The following is a 19176-nucleotide window of genomic DNA, read 5'->3' on the forward strand; positions in this document are numbered from 1 at the left end:
TACACAGATAGATAGAAGAAAAGCCGGCAATTCATGGGCCGCATGCCGTGAAATCACAGCTGGAGCCGACAGGATAGAAGAGATGGATTACACACAGTATGTACACATGGAATAGATAGATATACAGTTCTCAGTGACGCACTATATATATATATATATATATATATATATATATATATATATATAATGTTGAGTGTATGTATGTATGTATGTGTGTGTCGAGCCACGCCCACTCCACATAGCCACGCCCACTCCACATAGCAGGCACAGGCCACATCTAGCTTTGTCCTGTCTACAATGGAGTTACTCCTGTGAGGTAAGACGTCAAGGGAAATGGAGGAGCCTCATGGATAGAGATGTGAGGGGGAAAATGAGAGAAGTGAGCGGGAAAATGAGAGAAGTGATGGGGAAAATGAGAGAAGTGAAGGGGAAAATGAGAGATGTGAAGGGGAAAATGAGAGAAGTGAGGGGGAAAATGAGGGAAGTGAGGGGGAAAATGAGAGAATTGAAGGGAAAATTGAGAGAAGTGAGGGGGGGAATGAAAGAAGTGAAGGGGAAAATGAGAGAAGTGAAGGGAAAATGAGAGAACTGAGTGGGAAAATGAGAGAAGTGAAGGGGAAAATGAGAGAATTGAAGGGAAAATTGAGAGAAGTGGGGGGGGGGGAATGAAAGAAGTGAAGGGGAAAATGAGAGAAGTGAAGGGAAAATGAGAGAACTGAGTAGGAAAATGAGAGAAGTGAGGGGGAAAATGAGAGAAACGAGGGGAAAATGAGAGAAGTGAGGGGGAAAATGAGAGAAACGAGGGGAAAATGAGAGAAGTGAGGGAGAAAATGAAAGAAGTGAGGGGGAAAATGAGAGAAGTGAATGGGAAAATGAGAGAAGTGAGGGGGAAAATGAGAGATGTGAAGGGGAAAATGAGAGAAGTGAAAGGGAAAATGAGAGAAACGAGGGGAAAATGAAAGAAGTGAGGGAGAAAATGAGAGAAACGAGGGGAAAATGAGAGAAGTGAGGGGGAAAATGAGAGAAGTGAGGGGGAAAATGAGAGAAGTGAATGGGAAAATGAGAGAAGTGAGGGGGAAAATGAGAGATGTGAAGGGGAAAATGAGAGAAGTGAAAGGGAAAATGAGAGAAACGAGGGAAAATGAAAGAAGTGAGGGGGAAAATGAGAGAAACGAGGGGAAAATGAGAGAAGTGAGGGGGAAAATGAGAGAAACGAGGGGAAAATGAGAGAAGTGAGGGAGAAAATGAAAGAAGTGAGGGGGAAAATGAGAGATGTGAAGGGGAAAATGAGAGAAGTGAAAGGGAAAATGAGAGAAGTGTGGTGCTGCTGCACCAGGCTGAGTATAGAGAAGAGTGAGGCGCTGCATGTGGAGGCTGTGTATAAGGCCACATTCACACGGTCAGTGTTTGGTCACTATTTTACCTCAGTATTTATAAGCCTAAGCCACGACACGAGAGGGAGAAAAATACAGACGTGGTGACATGTTTCTAATAAAGTGTTCCTCTGATTGTTTTACTCCCAAGTTTTATCTTACAAATACTGAGGTAAAATACTGACCAAATAACATGTGAACGAGGTCTAATACAGGAGGAGATGACATACAGATATATACTATATACAGGAGGAGATGACACACAGGTATATACTATATACAGGGGAGATGACACACAGGTATATACTATATACAGGAGGAGATGACATACAGATATGTACTATATACAGGAGGAGATGACACACAGGTATATACTATATACAGGAGGAGATGACACTACTATATACAGGAGGAGATAACACACAGGTATATACTATATACAGGGGAGATGACACACAGATATGTACTATATACAGGAGGAGATGACACAGGTATATACTGTATATAGGGGAGATGACATACAGGTATATACTATATACAGGGGAGATGACACAGGTATATACAGGAGGTGATGACACAGGTATATACTATATACAAGAGAGATGACACAGGTATATACTATATACAGGAGTAGATGACATACAGGTATATACTATATACAGGAGGAGATGACATACAGGTATATACTATATACAGGGGAGATGACACACAGGTATATACTATATGCAGGGGAGATGACAGGTATATACAGGAGGTGATGACACACAGGTATATACTATATACAAGAGAGATGACACAGGTATATACTATATACAGGAGGAGATGACATACAGCTATGTACTATATACAGGAGGAGATGACACTACTATATACAGGAGGAGATATCACACAGGTATATACTATATACAGGGGAGATGACACACAGATATGTACTATATGCAGGAGGAGATGACACAGGTATATACTGTATATAGGGGAGATGACATACAGGTATATACTATATACAGGGGAGATGACACAGGTATATACAGGAGGTGATGACACACAGGTATATACTATATACAAGAGAGATGACACAGGTATATACTATATACAGGAGTAGATGACATACAGGTATATACTATATATAGGAGGAGATGACATACAGGTATATACTATATACAGGGGAGATGACACACAGGTATATACTATATGCAGGGGAGATGACACAGGTATATACAGGAGGTGATGACACACAGGTATATACTATATACAAGAGAGATGACACAGGTATATACTATATACAGGAGGAGATGACACACAGGTATATACTATATACAGGAGGAGATGACACTACTATATACAGGAGGAGATAACACACAGGTATATACTATATACAGGGGAGATGACACACAGATATGTACTATATACAGGAGGAGATGACACTACTATATACAGGAGGAGATATCACACAGGTATATACTATATACAGGGGAGATGACACACAGATATGTACTATATACAGGAGGAGATGACACAGGTATATACTATATATATAGGGGAGATGACATACAGGTATATACTATATATATAGGGGAGATGACATACAGGTATATACTATATATAGGGGAGATGACATACAGGTATATTCTATATACAGGGGAGATGACAGGTATATACAGGAGGTGATGACACACAGGTATATACTATATACAAGAGAGATGACACAGGTATACACTATATACAGGAGGAGATGACATACAGGTATATACTATATACAGGAGGAGATGACACACAGGTGTATACTATATACAGGTGGAGCTGACACACAGATATATACTATATACAGGTGGAGCTGACACACAGATATATACTATATACAGGAGGAGATGACATACAAGTATATTCTATATACAGAGGAGATGACACACAGGTATATACTATATATAGAAGGAGATGACATACAGGTATATACTATATACAGGAGGAGATGACATACAGGTATATACTATATACAGGGGAGATGACATACAGGTATATACTATATACAGGAGGAGATGACATACAAGTATATTCTATATACAGAGGAGATGACACACAGGTATATACTATATATAGAAGGAGATGACATACAGGTATATACTATATACAGGAGGAGATGACATACAAGTATATTCTATATACAGAGGAGATGACACACAGGTATATACTATATATAGAAGGAGATGACATACAGGTATATACTATATACAGGAGGAGATGACATACAGGTATATACTATATACAGGGGAGATGACATACAGGTATATACTATATACAGGAGGAGATGACATACAGACATATACTATATACAGGGGAGATGTGTTGTGAATTTATCTTTTTGGCTCCCTCTAGTGGTTACTAGTGATTTGACTCTGGGAATGTCTGCCATCCCTTGTATGCTCACCTGGGTCATTAGGTCAGGGGTGTTGCTATATAAGCTCCCTGGACCTTCAGTTCAATGCCTGGCAACGTTGTAATCAGAGCTAATCTGTTGTGCTCTTGTCTACTGATCCTGGTTCCTGCTAAATTAAGCTAAGTCTGCTTTCTTGCTTTTTGCTATTTGTTTTTTTGTTTGCATTTTGTCCAGCTTGTACATAATCTGTATCCTAACCTTGCTGGAAGCTCTAGGGAGGCTGGAGTTCTCCCCCCCGGGCCGTTAGACGGTTCGGGGGTTCTTGAATCTCCAGTGTGGATTTTTGTTAGGGTTTTTGTTGACCATATAAGTTATCTTACTACATTCTGCTATTAGTAAGTGGGCCTCTCTTTGCTAAACCTAGTTCATCTCTGTGTTTGTCATTTCCTCTTACCTCACCGTTATTATTTGTGGGGGGCTTGTATCCTACTTTTGGGGTCTATTCTCTGGAGGCAAGAGAGGTCTTTGTTTTCCTCTTCTAGGGGTAGTTAGTCCTCCGGCTGGCGCGAGACATCTAGCGACCAACGTAGGCATGTTCCCCGGCTACTTCTAGTGTTGGCGTTAGGAGTAGATATATGGTCAACCCAGTTACCACTGCCCTATGAGCTGGATTTTTGTACGTCGCAGACTTACTTGTTCCTCTGAGACCCTCGCCATTGGGGTCATAACAGAGATGACTTGTATATACTGAAGGGGAAAATGATAGGTGTGAGTGCAAAATGATAGGAGTTAGGGGAAAATAGTGGAGTGATCGGAAAATGACAGATGTGAGGTCAAAATGACAGGTGTTAGGGGGGAAAATGAGAGGAGTGAGGGGGAAAATGAAAAGATAGAGAGGGAAAAGGAGAGATGTGAGGGGGAAAATGAGAGGAGTGGGGAAAAGGAGAGATGTGAGGGGGAAAATGAGAGGTGTGAGGGGGACAATGAGAGGACAGAGGGGGAAAATGAGAGGAGTGAGGGGGAAAATGAGAGAAGTGAGGTGCTATAACTAACCACAGTTAGTTACTTTGCCCGGGCAACGCTGGGCTCTTCAGCTAGTATATATTACATAGATAAAAGAAAAGCCGACAATTCATGTGCCACATACAGTAGATATATACACATAGAATACATAGATATATTGATGTCAGTGAGACACACACACACACATACATATATGTATATATTACATACATAGAAGTAAAGCCAGCAAGTCAGCAGCCGTGTACAGTAAAATCACAGCAGGAGCCAACAGTATAGAAGAGATGGATTACATACAGTAATTACACATAGAATATAGATATATAGATGTCTGTGACAAATACAATTAGTACAGTGTGTGTGCAGCTTACTGTACTTGTATTTAATTATTAAAAGATTACTTTCTGAAAAAAAATGTTGTGGGCTCCCACATAGTTTTCTTAACCATCACAGGGAAAGCTGATTGCTGGGGACCGATGTTTCTAGCCTGGGCAGGGGGTAATACCCATGGAGCTTCCCAGGCTATTAATATCAGCTCATAGCTGTATACTCATCCTTTACTGGCTATTAAAATGAGGGACCAAAAAAAATGACATAGGGTCCCCCAATAATTAATAACTAGCAAAGACTATGCAGACAGCGGGGGCTGATATTAATAGCCTAGGAAGGGGCCATGGATACTGGCCCTCCAGGCTAAAAACATCAGCTCTCAGCGGTGGCAAGAGGATAGTTGAGTGGGGGGGTTTGGTGTCACCTTTGTATTGACAGGTGACATTAAGCCCGAGGTTAGTAAAGGAGACGCGTCAATAAGACACCCCCATTTCGAACCCCATATTGCAAAAAAACAGACACCCAGAATAAAGTCCTTCAATTGAAAGTATGACACAGACTCCTTTAATAAATCTTAATTAAACCACACTTAAGGCATCGCCCATTCCACCGACGCCCTTGTCGTCTGCAAAAGAGTTAAAATAAAAAACTAAAATATTCCTCACCTTTCCACAGAGAAGATGATAATCCATTTGTCCCACGACAGTTCTAGCTCTGTTACATCTAGATGGCAGGCTGCATGGTTGCATGATGTGACCATACAGCTTGTCATCCAGCAGAGACACTGAGCAGCGTGTGCTCGTTGTCTCCCTGTGAACTCCTATTACCTATCTGACGACACTACGGCGCTCACGCTGACGTCAGATAAATTGAGTTCATTGGCTGTGAACTCCCAGGACCTTTCTGACAGCACAGCAGGAGAACTTTCTCACGCTCATGGTGCCGTCACACAGGGAATGGGAGCTCACATGGAGACACTGAGCACACGCTGCACAGTGTCGGCTGGATGATAGGCTGTATGGTCATCATGCAACCATGCAGCCTGCTATCTAGATGCAGTAGAGCTAGACCCATTGCAGGCCAAATAGATTATCATCTCTGTGGAAAGGTGAGGAATATTGTTGTTTTTTGTTAAGGAGACAAGGGCATCGGTGGAATGAGCGATGTCGTAAGTATGGTTTAATTAAGATTTATTAAAGGAGTCTGTGTCATTCTTTGAATTAAAAGACTTTTTCTGGGTGTCTGTGTTTTCTTACAATGTGACTGTGGGGTTAGTAATGGGGTGTCTTACAGACACCTCTCCATTACTAACCTCGGGGCTTGATGTCACCTAGCAATACAAAGGTGACATCAATCCCCCAACTATCACCCCACTTGCCACTGCTACAGAGCAAGTAGGAAGAGTGAGGCTAAGTGCCAGAATTGGCACATCTTACATCATTTCTTTTAGGGTCCCCCATTTTAATAGCCAGTAAGTATACAGCTGTGAGCTGATATTAATAGCCTGGGAAGCTCCATGGATATTACTCCCTTCCCAGACTATAAACATTGGCCCACAGCCGTCGGCTTTCCCCTCTGCTGGTTAAGAAAATTTCGCTGGAGCCCACACCATTTTATTCAGAAAAATAATCTTTTAATAATTAAATACATGTACAGTAAGCTGCACACACAGACTGTACTAATTGTATATGTCACTGACATCTATATATCTATTCTATGTGTATTTACTGTGTGTAATCCATCTCTTCTATCCTGTCGGCTCCTGCAGTGATTTTGCTGTAAGCGGCAGATGAATTGCCCTCTTTTTATCTATCTGTGTGTTTTGAAGAATAGTTCCTTTCAAAACAATGTGTAAATGACAGAGAGAATTGTTCTATGTATAAGCTGCTGTTAAAATCGCATTGCCGTCAGTTGTAAATCGGATGTTAGGTGTGAAAATCGCGTTATACTCGCATAATAAAACGCATGTCCCCTGCTTACACTCGTCTGACTTTGCAGGACAAGATCGGACCGATTTTAAAATCACTAGTATGACTCCAGCCTAATGGTGAACAGATCAGAGAGCAGGCGGGTGACGAGTCTGGTGATTAAAGGTCCAGTAATTCGGGCTGTCACCTCAGTGTCACAGGCGTTTTACAGAACGCGCTTATAAAAACCTCAGACCTTCATTGCCTCTGACCAGACTGTACCCTTCCTTTGTTCCCCCATTTACAGCAAAGGACAAAGGAGAGAAGAAGCTCTTTGGGTTTTCCTTCACCCCGCTGATGAGAGATGATGGGACGACGCTGTCTGACAATATCCATGAACTTTACGTATACAAGGTAGGAACTTATTCTATCCCCGCAGCCATTGACAGTTCTGCACCCATCTTGTCGCCAATCTTTGCCGCTCCTGTCCTACTGCCTCCGACTGCACACGACTACCTCTTAGTGCACCATTCCCGTCCCGCGGCCTCCTACTGCCTCGCTGCCTGAGAGACTGCACCACTCCCGTCCTACTGCCTCCGACTGCGCCGCTTCCGTCTCGCTGCCTCCTACTGCTCCACTCCCGTCCTGCTGCCTCCGACTGCGCCGCTTCCGTCTCGCTGCCTTCTACTGCTCCGCTCCCGTCCTGCTGCCTCCTACTGTTCCGCTCCTGTCCTGCTGCCCCCTACTGCGCCACTACCGTCCTGCCGCCTTTTACTGCCTCGCTGCCTGAGAGACTGCACCACTCCCGTCCTACTGCCTCCGACTGCGCCGCTTCCGTCCTGCTGCCTCCTACTGCTCCGCTCCCGTCCCGCTGCCTCCAATTGCTCCACTCCTGTTCCGCTGCCTCCTACTGCTCCGCTCCTGTCCCGCTGCCTCCGACTGCTTCGCTCCCATCCTGCTGCCTCCTACTGGGCCACTCCCGTCCTGCTGCCTCCTACTGCGCCACTACCGTCCTGCTGCCTCCGACTGCTCCGCTCCTGTCCCGCTGCCTCCTACTGCTCCGCTCCCGTCCCGCTGCCTCCGACTGCTCCACTCCCATCCTGCTGCCTCCTACTGCGCCACTCCCGTTCTGCTGCCTCCTACTGCGCTACTATCGTCCTGCTGCCTCCGACTGCTCCGCTCCTGTCCCGCTGCCTCCTACTGCTCCGCTCCCGTCCTGCTGCCTCCTACTGCGCCACTACCGTCCTGCTGCCTCCGACTGCTCCGCTCCTGTCCCGCTGCCTCCTACTGGGCCGCCCCTGTCCTCTGACTGGCTGTTTCTCCACAGTGTGATGAAAGCAGCACCTTCAATAACCACGCTCTGTACCTGGGGCTTCCTTGTTGCAAGGACGACCTGAGCGGCTGCCCCAACATCCCATCCAGTCTCATCTTCCAGCGCAGCCCGAAGGAGACATTCTGCATCTCTACACAGCTCTCCTCAACGAAGCTCACACAGAATGGTACCCGACACCAGCTCCGACTGTATACAGACCCCCCCCCCCGACACCAGCTCCGAGTGTATACAGACCCCCCCGACACCAGCTCCGAGTGTATACAGACCCCCCCGACACCAGCTCCGAGTGTATACAGACCCCCCCCGACACCAGCTCCGAGTGTATACAGACCCCCCCCCCCCGACACCAGCTCCGAGTGTATACAGACCCCCCCGACACCAGCTCCGAGTGTATACAGACCCCCCCGACACCAGCTCCGAGTGTATACAGACCCCCCCGACACCAGCTCCGAGTGTATACAGACCCCCCCGACACCAGCTCCGAGTGTATACAGACCCCCCCCGACACCAGCTCCGAGTGTATACAGACCCCCCGACACCAGCTCCGAGTGTATACAGACCCCCCCCGACACCAGCTCCGAGTGTATACAGACCCCCCCGACACCAGCTCCGAGTGTATACAGACCCCCCCGACACCAGCTCCGAGTGTATACAGACCCCCCCCCCCCCGACACCAGCTCCGAATGTATACAGACCCCCCCCGACACCAGCTCCGAGTGTATACAGACCCCCCCGACACCAGCTCCGAGTGTATACAGACCCCCCCGACACCAGCTCCGAGTGTATACAGACCCCTCCGACACCAGCTCCGAGTGTATACAGACCCCCCCGACTCCAACTGCGAGTGTATACAGACCCCCCCACCCCGACTCCAGCTGCGAGTGTATACAGACCCCCCTTCCCCCCCCCCCGACTCCAGCTGCGAGTGTATACAGACCCCCCACCCCGACTCCAGCTCCGAGTGTATACAGACCCCCCTTCCCCCCCCCCCCCCCGACTCCAGCTCCGAGTGTATACAGACCCCTCTCCCCCGACTCCCGCTCCGAGTGCATACAGACCCCCCCACCCCGACTCCAGCTCCGAGTGTATACAGACCCCTCCCCCCCGACTCCCGCTCCGAGTGTATACAGACCCCCCGACACCAGCTCTGAGTGTATACAGACCCCCCCCCGACTCCAGCTCCGAGTGTATACAGACCCCCCCCCCGACACCAGCTCCGAGTGTATACAGACCCCCCCCGACACCAGCTCCGAGTGTATACAGACCCCCCCGACACCAGCTCCGAGTGTATACAGACCCCTCCCCCCCGACTCCCGCTCCGAGTGTATACAGACCCCCCCACCCCGACTCCAGCTCCGAGTGTATACAGACCCCTCCCCCCGAATCCCGCTCCGAGTGTATACAGACCCCCCCGACTCCAGCTCTGAGTGTATACAGACCCCCCCGACTCCAGCTCCGAGTGTATACAGACCCCCCCCCACCCCGACTCCAGCTCCGAGTGTATACAGACCCCCCCGACTCCTGCTCCGAGTGTATACAGACCCCCCCGACTCCCGCTCCGAGTGTATACAGACCCCCCGACACCAGCTCTGAGTGTATACAGACCCCCCCCCGACTCCAGCTCCGAGTGTATACAGACCCCCCCCCCGACTCCAGCTCTGAGTGTATACAGACCCCCCCGACTCCAGCTCCGAGTGTATACAGACCCCCCCCCCCCGACTCCAGCTCCGAGTGTATACAGACCCCCCCCCCCGACTCCAGCTCTGAGTGTATACAGACCCCCCCCCCCGACTCCAGCTCCGAGTGTATACAGACCTCCCCGACTCCAGCTCCGAGTGTATACAGACCCCCTCAACACCAGCTCCGAGTGTATACAGACCCCCCCCCTCGACTCAAGCTCCGAGTGTGTATACAGACCCCCCCCCGACACCAGCTCTGAGTGTATACAGACCCCCCCCCCCGACTCCAGCTCCGAGTGTATACAGACCCCCCTTCCCCCCCCCGACTCCAGCTCCGAGTGTATACAGACCCCCCCGACTCCAGCTCCGAGTGTATACAGACCCCCCCGACTCCAGCTCCGAGTGTATACAGACCCCCTCAACACCAGCTCTGAGTGTATACAGACCCCGCCGACACCAGCTCCGAGTGTATACAGACCCCCCCCCTCGACTCAAGCTCCGAGTGTGTATACAGACCCCCCCCGACACCAGCTCCGAGTGTATACAGACCCGCCCCCCGACACCAGCTCCGAGTGTGTATACAGACCCCCCCCCGACACCAGCTCCGAGTGTATACAGACCCGCCCCCCGACTCCAGCTCTGAGTGTATACAGACCCCCCCCCGACTCCAGCTCCGAGTGTATACAGACCCCCCTTCCCCCCCGACTCCAGCTCCGAGTGTATACAGACCCCCCCCCCCCCCGACTCCAGCTCCGAGTGTATACAGACCCCCCCCGACTCCAGCTCCGAGTGTATACAGACCCCCTCAACACCAGCTCTGAGTGTATACAGACCCCCCCGACGCCAGCTCCGAGTGTATACAGACCCCCCCCCCCCGACGCCAGTTTCGAGTGTATACAGCACCCCCCCCCCCCGACGCCAGCTCCGAGTGTATACAGACCTCCCCCCGACGCCAGCTCCGAGTGTATACAGACCCCCCCCCACCCCGACTCCAGCTCCGAGTGTATACAGATCCCCTTCCCCCCGACTCCAGCTCCGAGTGTATACAGACCCCCCCGACTCCAGCTCCGAGTGTATACAGACCCCCCCGACGCCAGTTCCGAGTGTATACAGACCCCCCCGACGCCAGCTCCGAGTGTATACAGACCCCCCCCGACGCCAGCTCCGAGTGTATACAGACCCCCCCGACACCAGCTCCGAGTGTATACAGACCCCCCCGACTCCAGCTCCGAGTGTATACAGATCCCCTTCCCCCCGACTCCAGCTCCGAGTGTATACAGACCCCCCCGACTCCAGCTCCGAGTGTATACAGACCCCCCCGACGCCAGTTCCGAGTGTATACAGACCCCCCCGACGCCAGCTCCGAGTGTATACAGACCCCCCCCGACGCCAGCTCCGAGTGTATACAGACCCCCCCGACGCCAGCTCCGAGTGTATACAGACCCCCCCGACGCCAGCTCCGAGTGTATACAGACCCCCCCGACGCCAGCTCCGAGTGTATACAGACCCCCCCGACGCCAGCTCCTGTGTCTGACTACACACTGTGCTGTTTTATCCTGCAGTCGACCTGCTGGCTCTGCTGAAGTGGAAAGCGTACCCCGATCGGATACTGGACGTTCTGGGGCGTCTGCGGCACGTGAGCGGGGAGGAGATCGTGAAGGTACGAGATGCCGGAGCTGCTTCTCATCCTGTCAGCAGCGATGGCGGCAGCCTGTATTCTGCTGACAGGTGTGAAGATGCTCGTACCCTGCCAGCTCCCCGCCATGTGTGATGGGGATGTAAATATATTGGGGTGAAGCCTCTGATGCAAATTCTACGAGGAAATCACTGTCTGTTTTAGTTCTTGCAGGACATATTGGACACGTTGTTTGTCATCCTGGATGATAACACGGAGAAGTACGGCCTGCTCGTCTTCCAGTCTCTGGTGAGAACCCATCCCATCACCGTCCTACAGTCACCAGTAATGGCTGATAACAGGGAGTAATAGTTTGCAGTCTTATGTTGTACGCTCACCTCCCCCAGTAATGGCTGATAACAGGGAGTAGTTGCAGTCCCGTTCCTCATTTTCCTGCTCATCTCCTGTGTTTCCTTCTAGGTTTTCATCATTAATCTGCTGCGGGATAATAAGTTTTTCCACTTCCGCCCGGTGCTGGACTTGTACATACAGAAGCATTTCGCCGGAGCGCTGGCCTACAGGTGGGAGGTCGTCTACATGATGGGCTGTGGGAGGATGGGGCCCCTGGATCTTGATGTTCATGATGTCGGGGGCCATTGGGGGTCTCTCTTGTCCAGCATTTGACATTTCTGTTTTTTTTTCCTGTTTGCAGGGAGCTGATTCGGTGCCTGAAATGGTACATGGAGAGATCCGCGGATCTGGTGAGGCAGGACCACATCCAGGAGGCCATGAAGGTGAGGAGCGGAGGTCGGGAATACAGGGGGCAATGGCGTTACTGGGGCTTCGCTCCTATAAGTTGGGCAGCCATGTTGATTTTCACATGTGTGCAGTCCACACCAGATTTTTCTGATTCAGCAATTTCTTGTTCTGCCTTGGACACTTCACTTGTGCTGTATCTCACCCTTGGTTGTGCTGCCCCCCCTCTGTCTGCGCACCCCCAATGCGCTGCCCTCACAGTCTGTGCGGCCCCCTCAATCAGTGCTGCCCCTTACAGTCTGCGCTGCCCCCCTCATTCTGTGCCGCTCCCTGAGTTTACACCGCCCCCCTCAGTCTGTGCCGCCCCCCTCAGTCTGTGCCGCCCCCCTCAGTCTGCGCCACCCCCTTAGTATGCGCCGCCCCCTCAGTCTGCGCCGCCCCCTCAGTCTGCACCGTCCCCCTCAGTCTGCGCTGCCCCATTCAGTCTGCACCGTCCCCCTCAGTCTGCGCTGCCCCATTCAGTCTGCACCTTCCCCCTCAGTCTGCGCTGCCCCATTCAGTCTGCGCCTTCCCCCTCAGTCTGCACTGCTCCGTTCAATCTGCGCTGCCCCGTTCAGTCTGCACCTTCCCCCTCAGTCTGCGCGGCTCCATTCAGCCTGCGCTGCCTCGTTCAGTCTGCGACTTCCCCCTCAGTCTTCGCTGCCCTCTCAGTCTGCGCTGCCCCCTCAGTCTGTGCTACCCCCTCAATCTGTGCTGCGTCTCTCCGCAGGCTCTGGAGAATCTCTTTAAGTTCATCGTCCAGTCCCGCTTGCTCTTTGCGCGCTCCACCGGTGGTCTGGAGGAGGAGCAGTTCCGCTGCAGCATCCACGAGTTGTTCCAGTCTATGCGATTCGTGCTGAGTCTGGACACGCGGAGCTCCGATACTCTGCTGTTCACACAGGTGAGCGAGGGGCTCCACGTCCTGCGTGTACTGAGCCCCGGGGCTGGGGGTCCACAGACCTTCTGTAATGTCACCAGGATCTCACCCGTCACATCAAAACTCCAACATTGAAGATCACATTACTGTTCTCTACAATCTACACGGAATGTAGGAAACCATTACTGCCCTGAATAACACCATGTCTAATACTTCAGTCACCTCTGGAGCTGCACTCACTATTCTGCTGTTACACCATGCCTCATACTCCAGTCACCCCCAGAGCTGCACTCACTATTCTGCTGTTACACCATGTCTAATAATCCAGTCACCTCCAAAGCTGCACTTACTAAACTGCTGTTAAATCGTGTCTTATCCTCCAGTCACCTCCAGAGCTGCAGTCACTATTCTGCTGTTACATCACATCTCATCCTTCAGCCACCTCCAGAGCTGCAGTCACTATTTTGCTGTTACAAATACTTCAGTCACCTCCAGAGCTGCAGTCACTATTCTGCTGTTACATCATATCTTATCCTGCAGTCACTTGCAGAGCTGCATTTACTATTCTGTTGTTACACCATGTCTAATGCTCCAGTCACCTCCAGAGCTGCACTCACTATTCTGCTTATATTGTAATGGAGCTGACCCCCAGCCGTGCCGTGTTATGTGCCTGCAGCTTTGGATGTGATTGGAGCACTGGTCAGTAGGGCGATGGTCAGAGGAGCTGTGGTGTGGACTCTTTCTGATGTTTCTCTCTGTACTGCGTATATTTGCTTCACATTTGCTTTCCCCCCCTCGGCCCTCTGCTGCCCCTCTACACCCTCTCTGCTGCCCCTCTACACCCTCTCTGCTGCCCCCTCTACACCCTCTCTGCTCCTCATCCTCCCCGATACATCAGAAGCAGCCGGCAGCCGGAGGGCAGGTGAGCGGAGCGGGGGAGGCCGAGTCCCAAAAGACTGCGGGCTCTACAAGCCCACCGACAGTCTGCTGTGTAAGTAAAGCCCCCTGAAGTCCCCCTGCACTCCCCTCTAATCCCACCGCCCGCACCCCTCACAGGACCCATTGTGTGGATGAACCATCACTCCCTCACCTCCACCTCGGACAATTGCTTACATAGCAATCCCCTAGTGTAATGTTACCAGCCAGCTGTAGCTTCCAATGGTATCCTCACATCAGGGAATTGTTACAGAAGCCACTCCCTAATGTATCCCCAAGAGGTCTCACCTCTCCCTGTAAGACCACCTGAGCGCTGCAGCGAGCACCCCACGTCTGAGCACTGCCCCTGTCCCGTATACTCCGTCTGTCCGGCACACCCCTTGTCGTAGATTTGTTCACTGTTATAATTTGTGTGTAAGGCCATTAAAAGTGTATTGTTGGGGTAATGCTGGGGTCTGCTGTGATGGCGGCCAGGAGCAAGCACTCCATGTCCTAGAATGCTCTGCAGCAGAGCACTAAGCCCCCGAAGCATCTGAGGACAGCAGTGGCGCAGCGCCTGAGAGCTACCAGGAGGCCAGCGGCGACAATTGTGGAGCTCATCAACATTAGAGTGGCACATATACTGTGTGTGTGTATATATATAGCCTGAAAATATCAAACCCTGCGCCACTGCATCGTGTTCAGGGAGCAGGCCCCGATCCTGTAATGCTACTCTACATGGCCGGAGATGGAGAATTCCATACGATTATTCATTGTCCACAAACATTGAACCATATGTTATGGCTGCCGTATATCGCTTCCTCGTCCATCGCACTACTGCGGTTTGGGGTACGTTGTCGCATTACTCTGCTTCGGTGTACGATGTCGCTCCGGTCTGGGATGCGTTGTCGCATTGCCCTGGTCTGGGATATGTTGTTGTGTCGCTCCGGTGCTCAGGGTACATATAGGGTATATATGCTCAGGGTACATTGTCTTGTCGCTTTGGTCTAGGGTGCGTTTTTGCGTTGCTCTGCTCCGGTGTACATTGTCGCTCTGGTCTGGGATAGGTTGTTGCGTTGCTCCGCTCCAATGTAAGTTGTCGCTCCGGTCTGGGATACGTTGTCACGTTGCCCTGGTCTGGGATATGTTGTTGCGTCGCCCCTCTCCGGGTACATTGCCTCATCGCTCTGGTCTAGGGTACGTTGTCGCGTTGCTTCGGTCTGGGATACGTTGTCGCATTGCCCTGGTCTGGGATATGTTGTTGTGTTGCTCCGGTCTGGGATGCGTTGTCACGTTGCTGTGGTCAGGGATACGTTGTTGCGTTGCTCCGGTCTGGGATACGTTGTCGCATTGCCCTGGTCTGGGATATGTTGTTGTGTTGCTCCGGTCTGGGATGCGTTGTCACGTTGCTGTGGTCAGGGATACGTTGTTGCGTTGCTCCGGTCTGGGATACGTTGTCATGTTGCTCCAGTCTGGGATACGTTGTCGCGTTGCTCCGGTCTGGGATACTTTGTCACGTTGCTCCGTTCTGGGGTATGTTGTCGCGTTGCTCCGGTCTAGGGTACGTTGTTGCGTTGCCCTGGTCTGGGACATGTTGTCACGTTGCTCTGGTCTGGGATACGTTGCCACGTTGCACCGGTCTGGGATACATTGTCGCTCCGGTCTGGGATACGTTGTTGATCCGGTATGGGGTATGTTGTCTCTCCGGTCTGGGGCACATTGTCTTGTCGCTTTGGTCTAGGGTACGTTGTCGCGTTGCTCCGCTCCAGTGTACGTTGTCGCTCCTGTCTAGGATACGCTGTCGCATTGCTCTGCTCCGGTCTGGGATGCGTTGTCACGTTGCTCTGGTCAGGGATACGTTGTTGCGTTGCTCCGCTCCAATGTAAGTTGTCGCTCCGGTCTGGGATACGTTGTCACGTTGCCCTGGTCTGGGATACGTTGTCGCATTGCCCTGGTCTGGGATATGTTGTTGTGTTGCTCCGGTCTGGGATGCGTTGTCACGTTGCTCTGGTCAGGGATACGTTGTTGCGTTGCTCCGCTCCAATGTAAGTTGTCGCTCCGGTCTGGGATACGTTGTCACGTTGCCCTGGTCTGGGATATGTTGTCGCGTTGCTTCGGTCTGGGATACGTTGTCGCATTGCCCTGGTCTGGGATATGTTGTTGTGTTGCTCCGTTCTGGGATGCATTGTCACGTTGCTCTGGTCAGGGATACGTTGTTGCGTTGCTCCGGTCTGGGATACGTTGTCATGTTGCTCCAGTCTGGCATACGTTGTCACGTTGCTCCGTTCTGGGGTACGTTGTCGCGTTGCTCCGGTCTAGGGTACGTTGTTGCGTTGCCCTGATCTGGGACATGTTGTCGCTTTGCTCTGGTCTGGGATACGTTGCCACATTGCTCCGGTATGGGATACATTGTCGCTCCGGTCTGGGATACGTTGTTGATCCGGTATGGGGTATGTTGTCTCTCCGGTCTGGGGCACATTGTCTTGTCGCTTTGGTCTAGGGTACGTTCTCGCGTTGCTCCGCTCCGGTGTACGTTGTCGCTCCAGTCTGGGATACGTTGTCGTGTTGCTCTGCTCCCGTGTACGTTGCCGCTCCGGTCTTGGATAGGTTGGCGCTTTGCTTCGCTCCGGTGCACGTTGTCGCTCCTGTCTAGGATACGCTGTCTGGCATACGTTGTCGCGTTGCTCCGGTCTGGGATATGTTGTCGCGTTGCTCCGGTCTGGGATACATTGTCGCATTGCCCTGCTTTGGGATATGTTGTCGCGTTGCTCTGGTCTGGGATACGTTGTCGCGTTGCTCTGCTCCGGTGTACGTTGACGCGTTGCTCCGGTCTGGGATACGCTGTCGCGTTGCTCTGCTCCGGTGTACGTTGACGCGTTGCTCCGGTCTGGGATACGCTGTCGCGTTGCTCTGCTCTGGTGTACGTTGACGCATTGCTCCGGTCTGGGATACGTTGACGCATTGCTCTGCTGAACGTTGACGCGTTGCTCCGGTCTGGGATACGTTGTCGCGTTGCCCTGGTTTGGGATATGTTGTCGCGTTGCTCCGCTCTGGGATACGCTGTCACGTTGCTCTGCTCCGGTGTGCGTTGACGCGTTGCTCCGGTCTGGGATACGCTGTCGAGTTGCCCTGGTCTGGGATATGTTGTCGCGTTGCTCCGGTCTGGGGTTCGTTGTCGCTCCGGTGTGTGATTCTTTGTTGCTTCCCGCAGGCCGCCCTCCTCAGTTCCTTTCCTGCCATCTTTGAGGAGCTGCTGGCCATGTTCACGGTGACAGAGGTGGCGGAGTTTGTACGCGGGACGCTCAGCAGTCTGCCCAGCACCCTGCACCTTGGACAATCCATGGATGTGGTGAAGTTACAGTCAATTGGCCGAACTGTGGATTGCCGACTCTTCTCATATCCAGGTGCGACCAGGATGATTGGGGTTGTTGTTCTCAGATCCCATGGCAATGTCAGGATTAGGATGCTGCAGGTTTGGGGGTCTTGTTTCTCTGGTATGAGTGAATGGGAAACTGTCTACATGTGGGGGCTTTTCATATTTAATACCTGATAGTATCTTACCTAATAGTTGTGCTTATCCTGTGTCCTTTCCCCCCACAGAGGCTCGACGCATCCTCCTACCAGTTGTGCTGCACCACATCCACCTGCACCTGCGGCAGCAGAAAGAGCTTCTTGTCTGTTCTGGGATACTCAGCAGCATTTTCTCCATCATCAAAAGCAGCTCCACGGTGAGGAAACCCACTCATGGGTTAAACACGCAGTGTTAACATGAGCCCCGAATGTCCATGACCCCTTCATGTGCGTCATGCCCCCCCCCCCTGTGTCCTGGGATGTGCATGACCCCCTGTGTCCCAAGATGTGGGCGTCCCGCTTTTCCTGGGATGTGCATGACCCCCATGTCTTGGGATGAGTGTGACTCTCTATGTCCTGTGATGAGTGTGACCTCAGCGTTCCGGGCCATGTGTGACCCTCTATGTCCCAGGCCGCGGGTGACCCCTTCGTCCCGGGACGCGTGTGACCTGTGTCCTGGGCTGTGTGTGACCCTCTATGTCCCGAGCCGTGTGTGACCCTCTATGACCCGGGCCACGTGTGACCCATGTCCTGGGCCGTGTGTGATCATCTATGTCCCGGGCTGTGTTTGACCCTCTATGTCCCGGGCCGCGTGTGACTCCTATGTCCCGAGCCGTGTGTGACCCTCTATGACCCGGGCCACGTGTGACCCATGTCCTGGGCCGTGTGTGATCATCTATGTCCCGGGCTGTGTTTGACCCTCTATGTCCCGGGCCGCGTGTGACTCCTATGTCCCGAGCCGTGTGTGACCCTCTATGACCCGGGCCACGTGTGACCCATGTCCTGGGCCGTGTGTGATCATCTATGTCCCGGGCCGCGTGTGACTCCTATGTCCCGGGCCGCGTGTGACCGCTATGTCCCGGGCCGCGTGTGACTCCTATGTCCCGGGCCCTGTGTGACCCTCTATGTCCCGGGCTGTGTTTGACCCTCTATGTCCCGGGCCGCGTGTGACCCTCTATGTCCCGGGCCCTGTGTGACCCTCTATGTCCCGGGCCACGTGTGACCCTCTATGTCCCGGGCCGTGTTTGACCCTCTATGTCCCGGGCCCTGTGTGACCCTCTATGTCCCGGGCTGTGTTTGACCCTCTATGTCCCGGGCTGTGTTTGACCCTCTATGTCCCGGGCTGTGTTTGACCCTCTATGTCCCGGGCCGTGTTTGACCCTCTATGTCCCGGGCCCTGTGTGACCCCTATGTCCCGGGCTGTGTTTGACCCTCTATGTCCCGGGCCGCGTGTGACTCCTATGTCCCGGGCCCTGTGTGACCCTCTATGTCCCGGGCCGTGTGTGACCCTCTATGTCCCGGGCCGCGTGTGACTCTTATGTCCCGGGCCCTGTGTGACCCTCTATGTCCCGGGCCATGTGTGACCCTCTATGTCCCGGGCCGTGTGT

General features: G+C 52.1%; 1 protein-coding gene across 5 annotated transcripts in view; it reads left to right on the forward strand.

The window, feature by feature from the left end:
- Nucleotides 1-19176, forward strand: part of DOCK3 (dedicator of cytokinesis 3) — a 300167-nt gene that overhangs the window by 228023 nt on the left and 52968 nt on the right. For all 5 annotated transcript variants that reach the window (XM_077277042.1, XM_077277043.1, XM_077277041.1 and 2 more), the window contains 9 exons: nt 7312-7418; nt 8332-8503; nt 11579-11676; nt 11857-11940; nt 12112-12212; nt 12344-12425; nt 13157-13327; nt 17430-17622; nt 17819-17946. In XM_077277042.1, coding sequence (XP_077133157.1) covers nt 7312-7418; nt 8332-8503; nt 11579-11676; nt 11857-11940; nt 12112-12212; nt 12344-12425; nt 13157-13327; nt 17430-17622; nt 17819-17946 — 1136 coding nt within the window. The remainder of the gene's footprint in view (nt 1-7311; nt 7419-8331; nt 8504-11578; nt 11677-11856; nt 11941-12111; nt 12213-12343; nt 12426-13156; nt 13328-17429; nt 17623-17818; nt 17947-19176) is intronic.

This window comes from Ranitomeya variabilis, chromosome 8 (assembly GCF_051348905.1).
Source record: "Ranitomeya variabilis isolate aRanVar5 chromosome 8, aRanVar5.hap1, whole genome shotgun sequence".
Taxonomy (NCBI): domain Eukaryota; kingdom Metazoa; phylum Chordata; class Amphibia; order Anura; family Dendrobatidae; genus Ranitomeya; species Ranitomeya variabilis.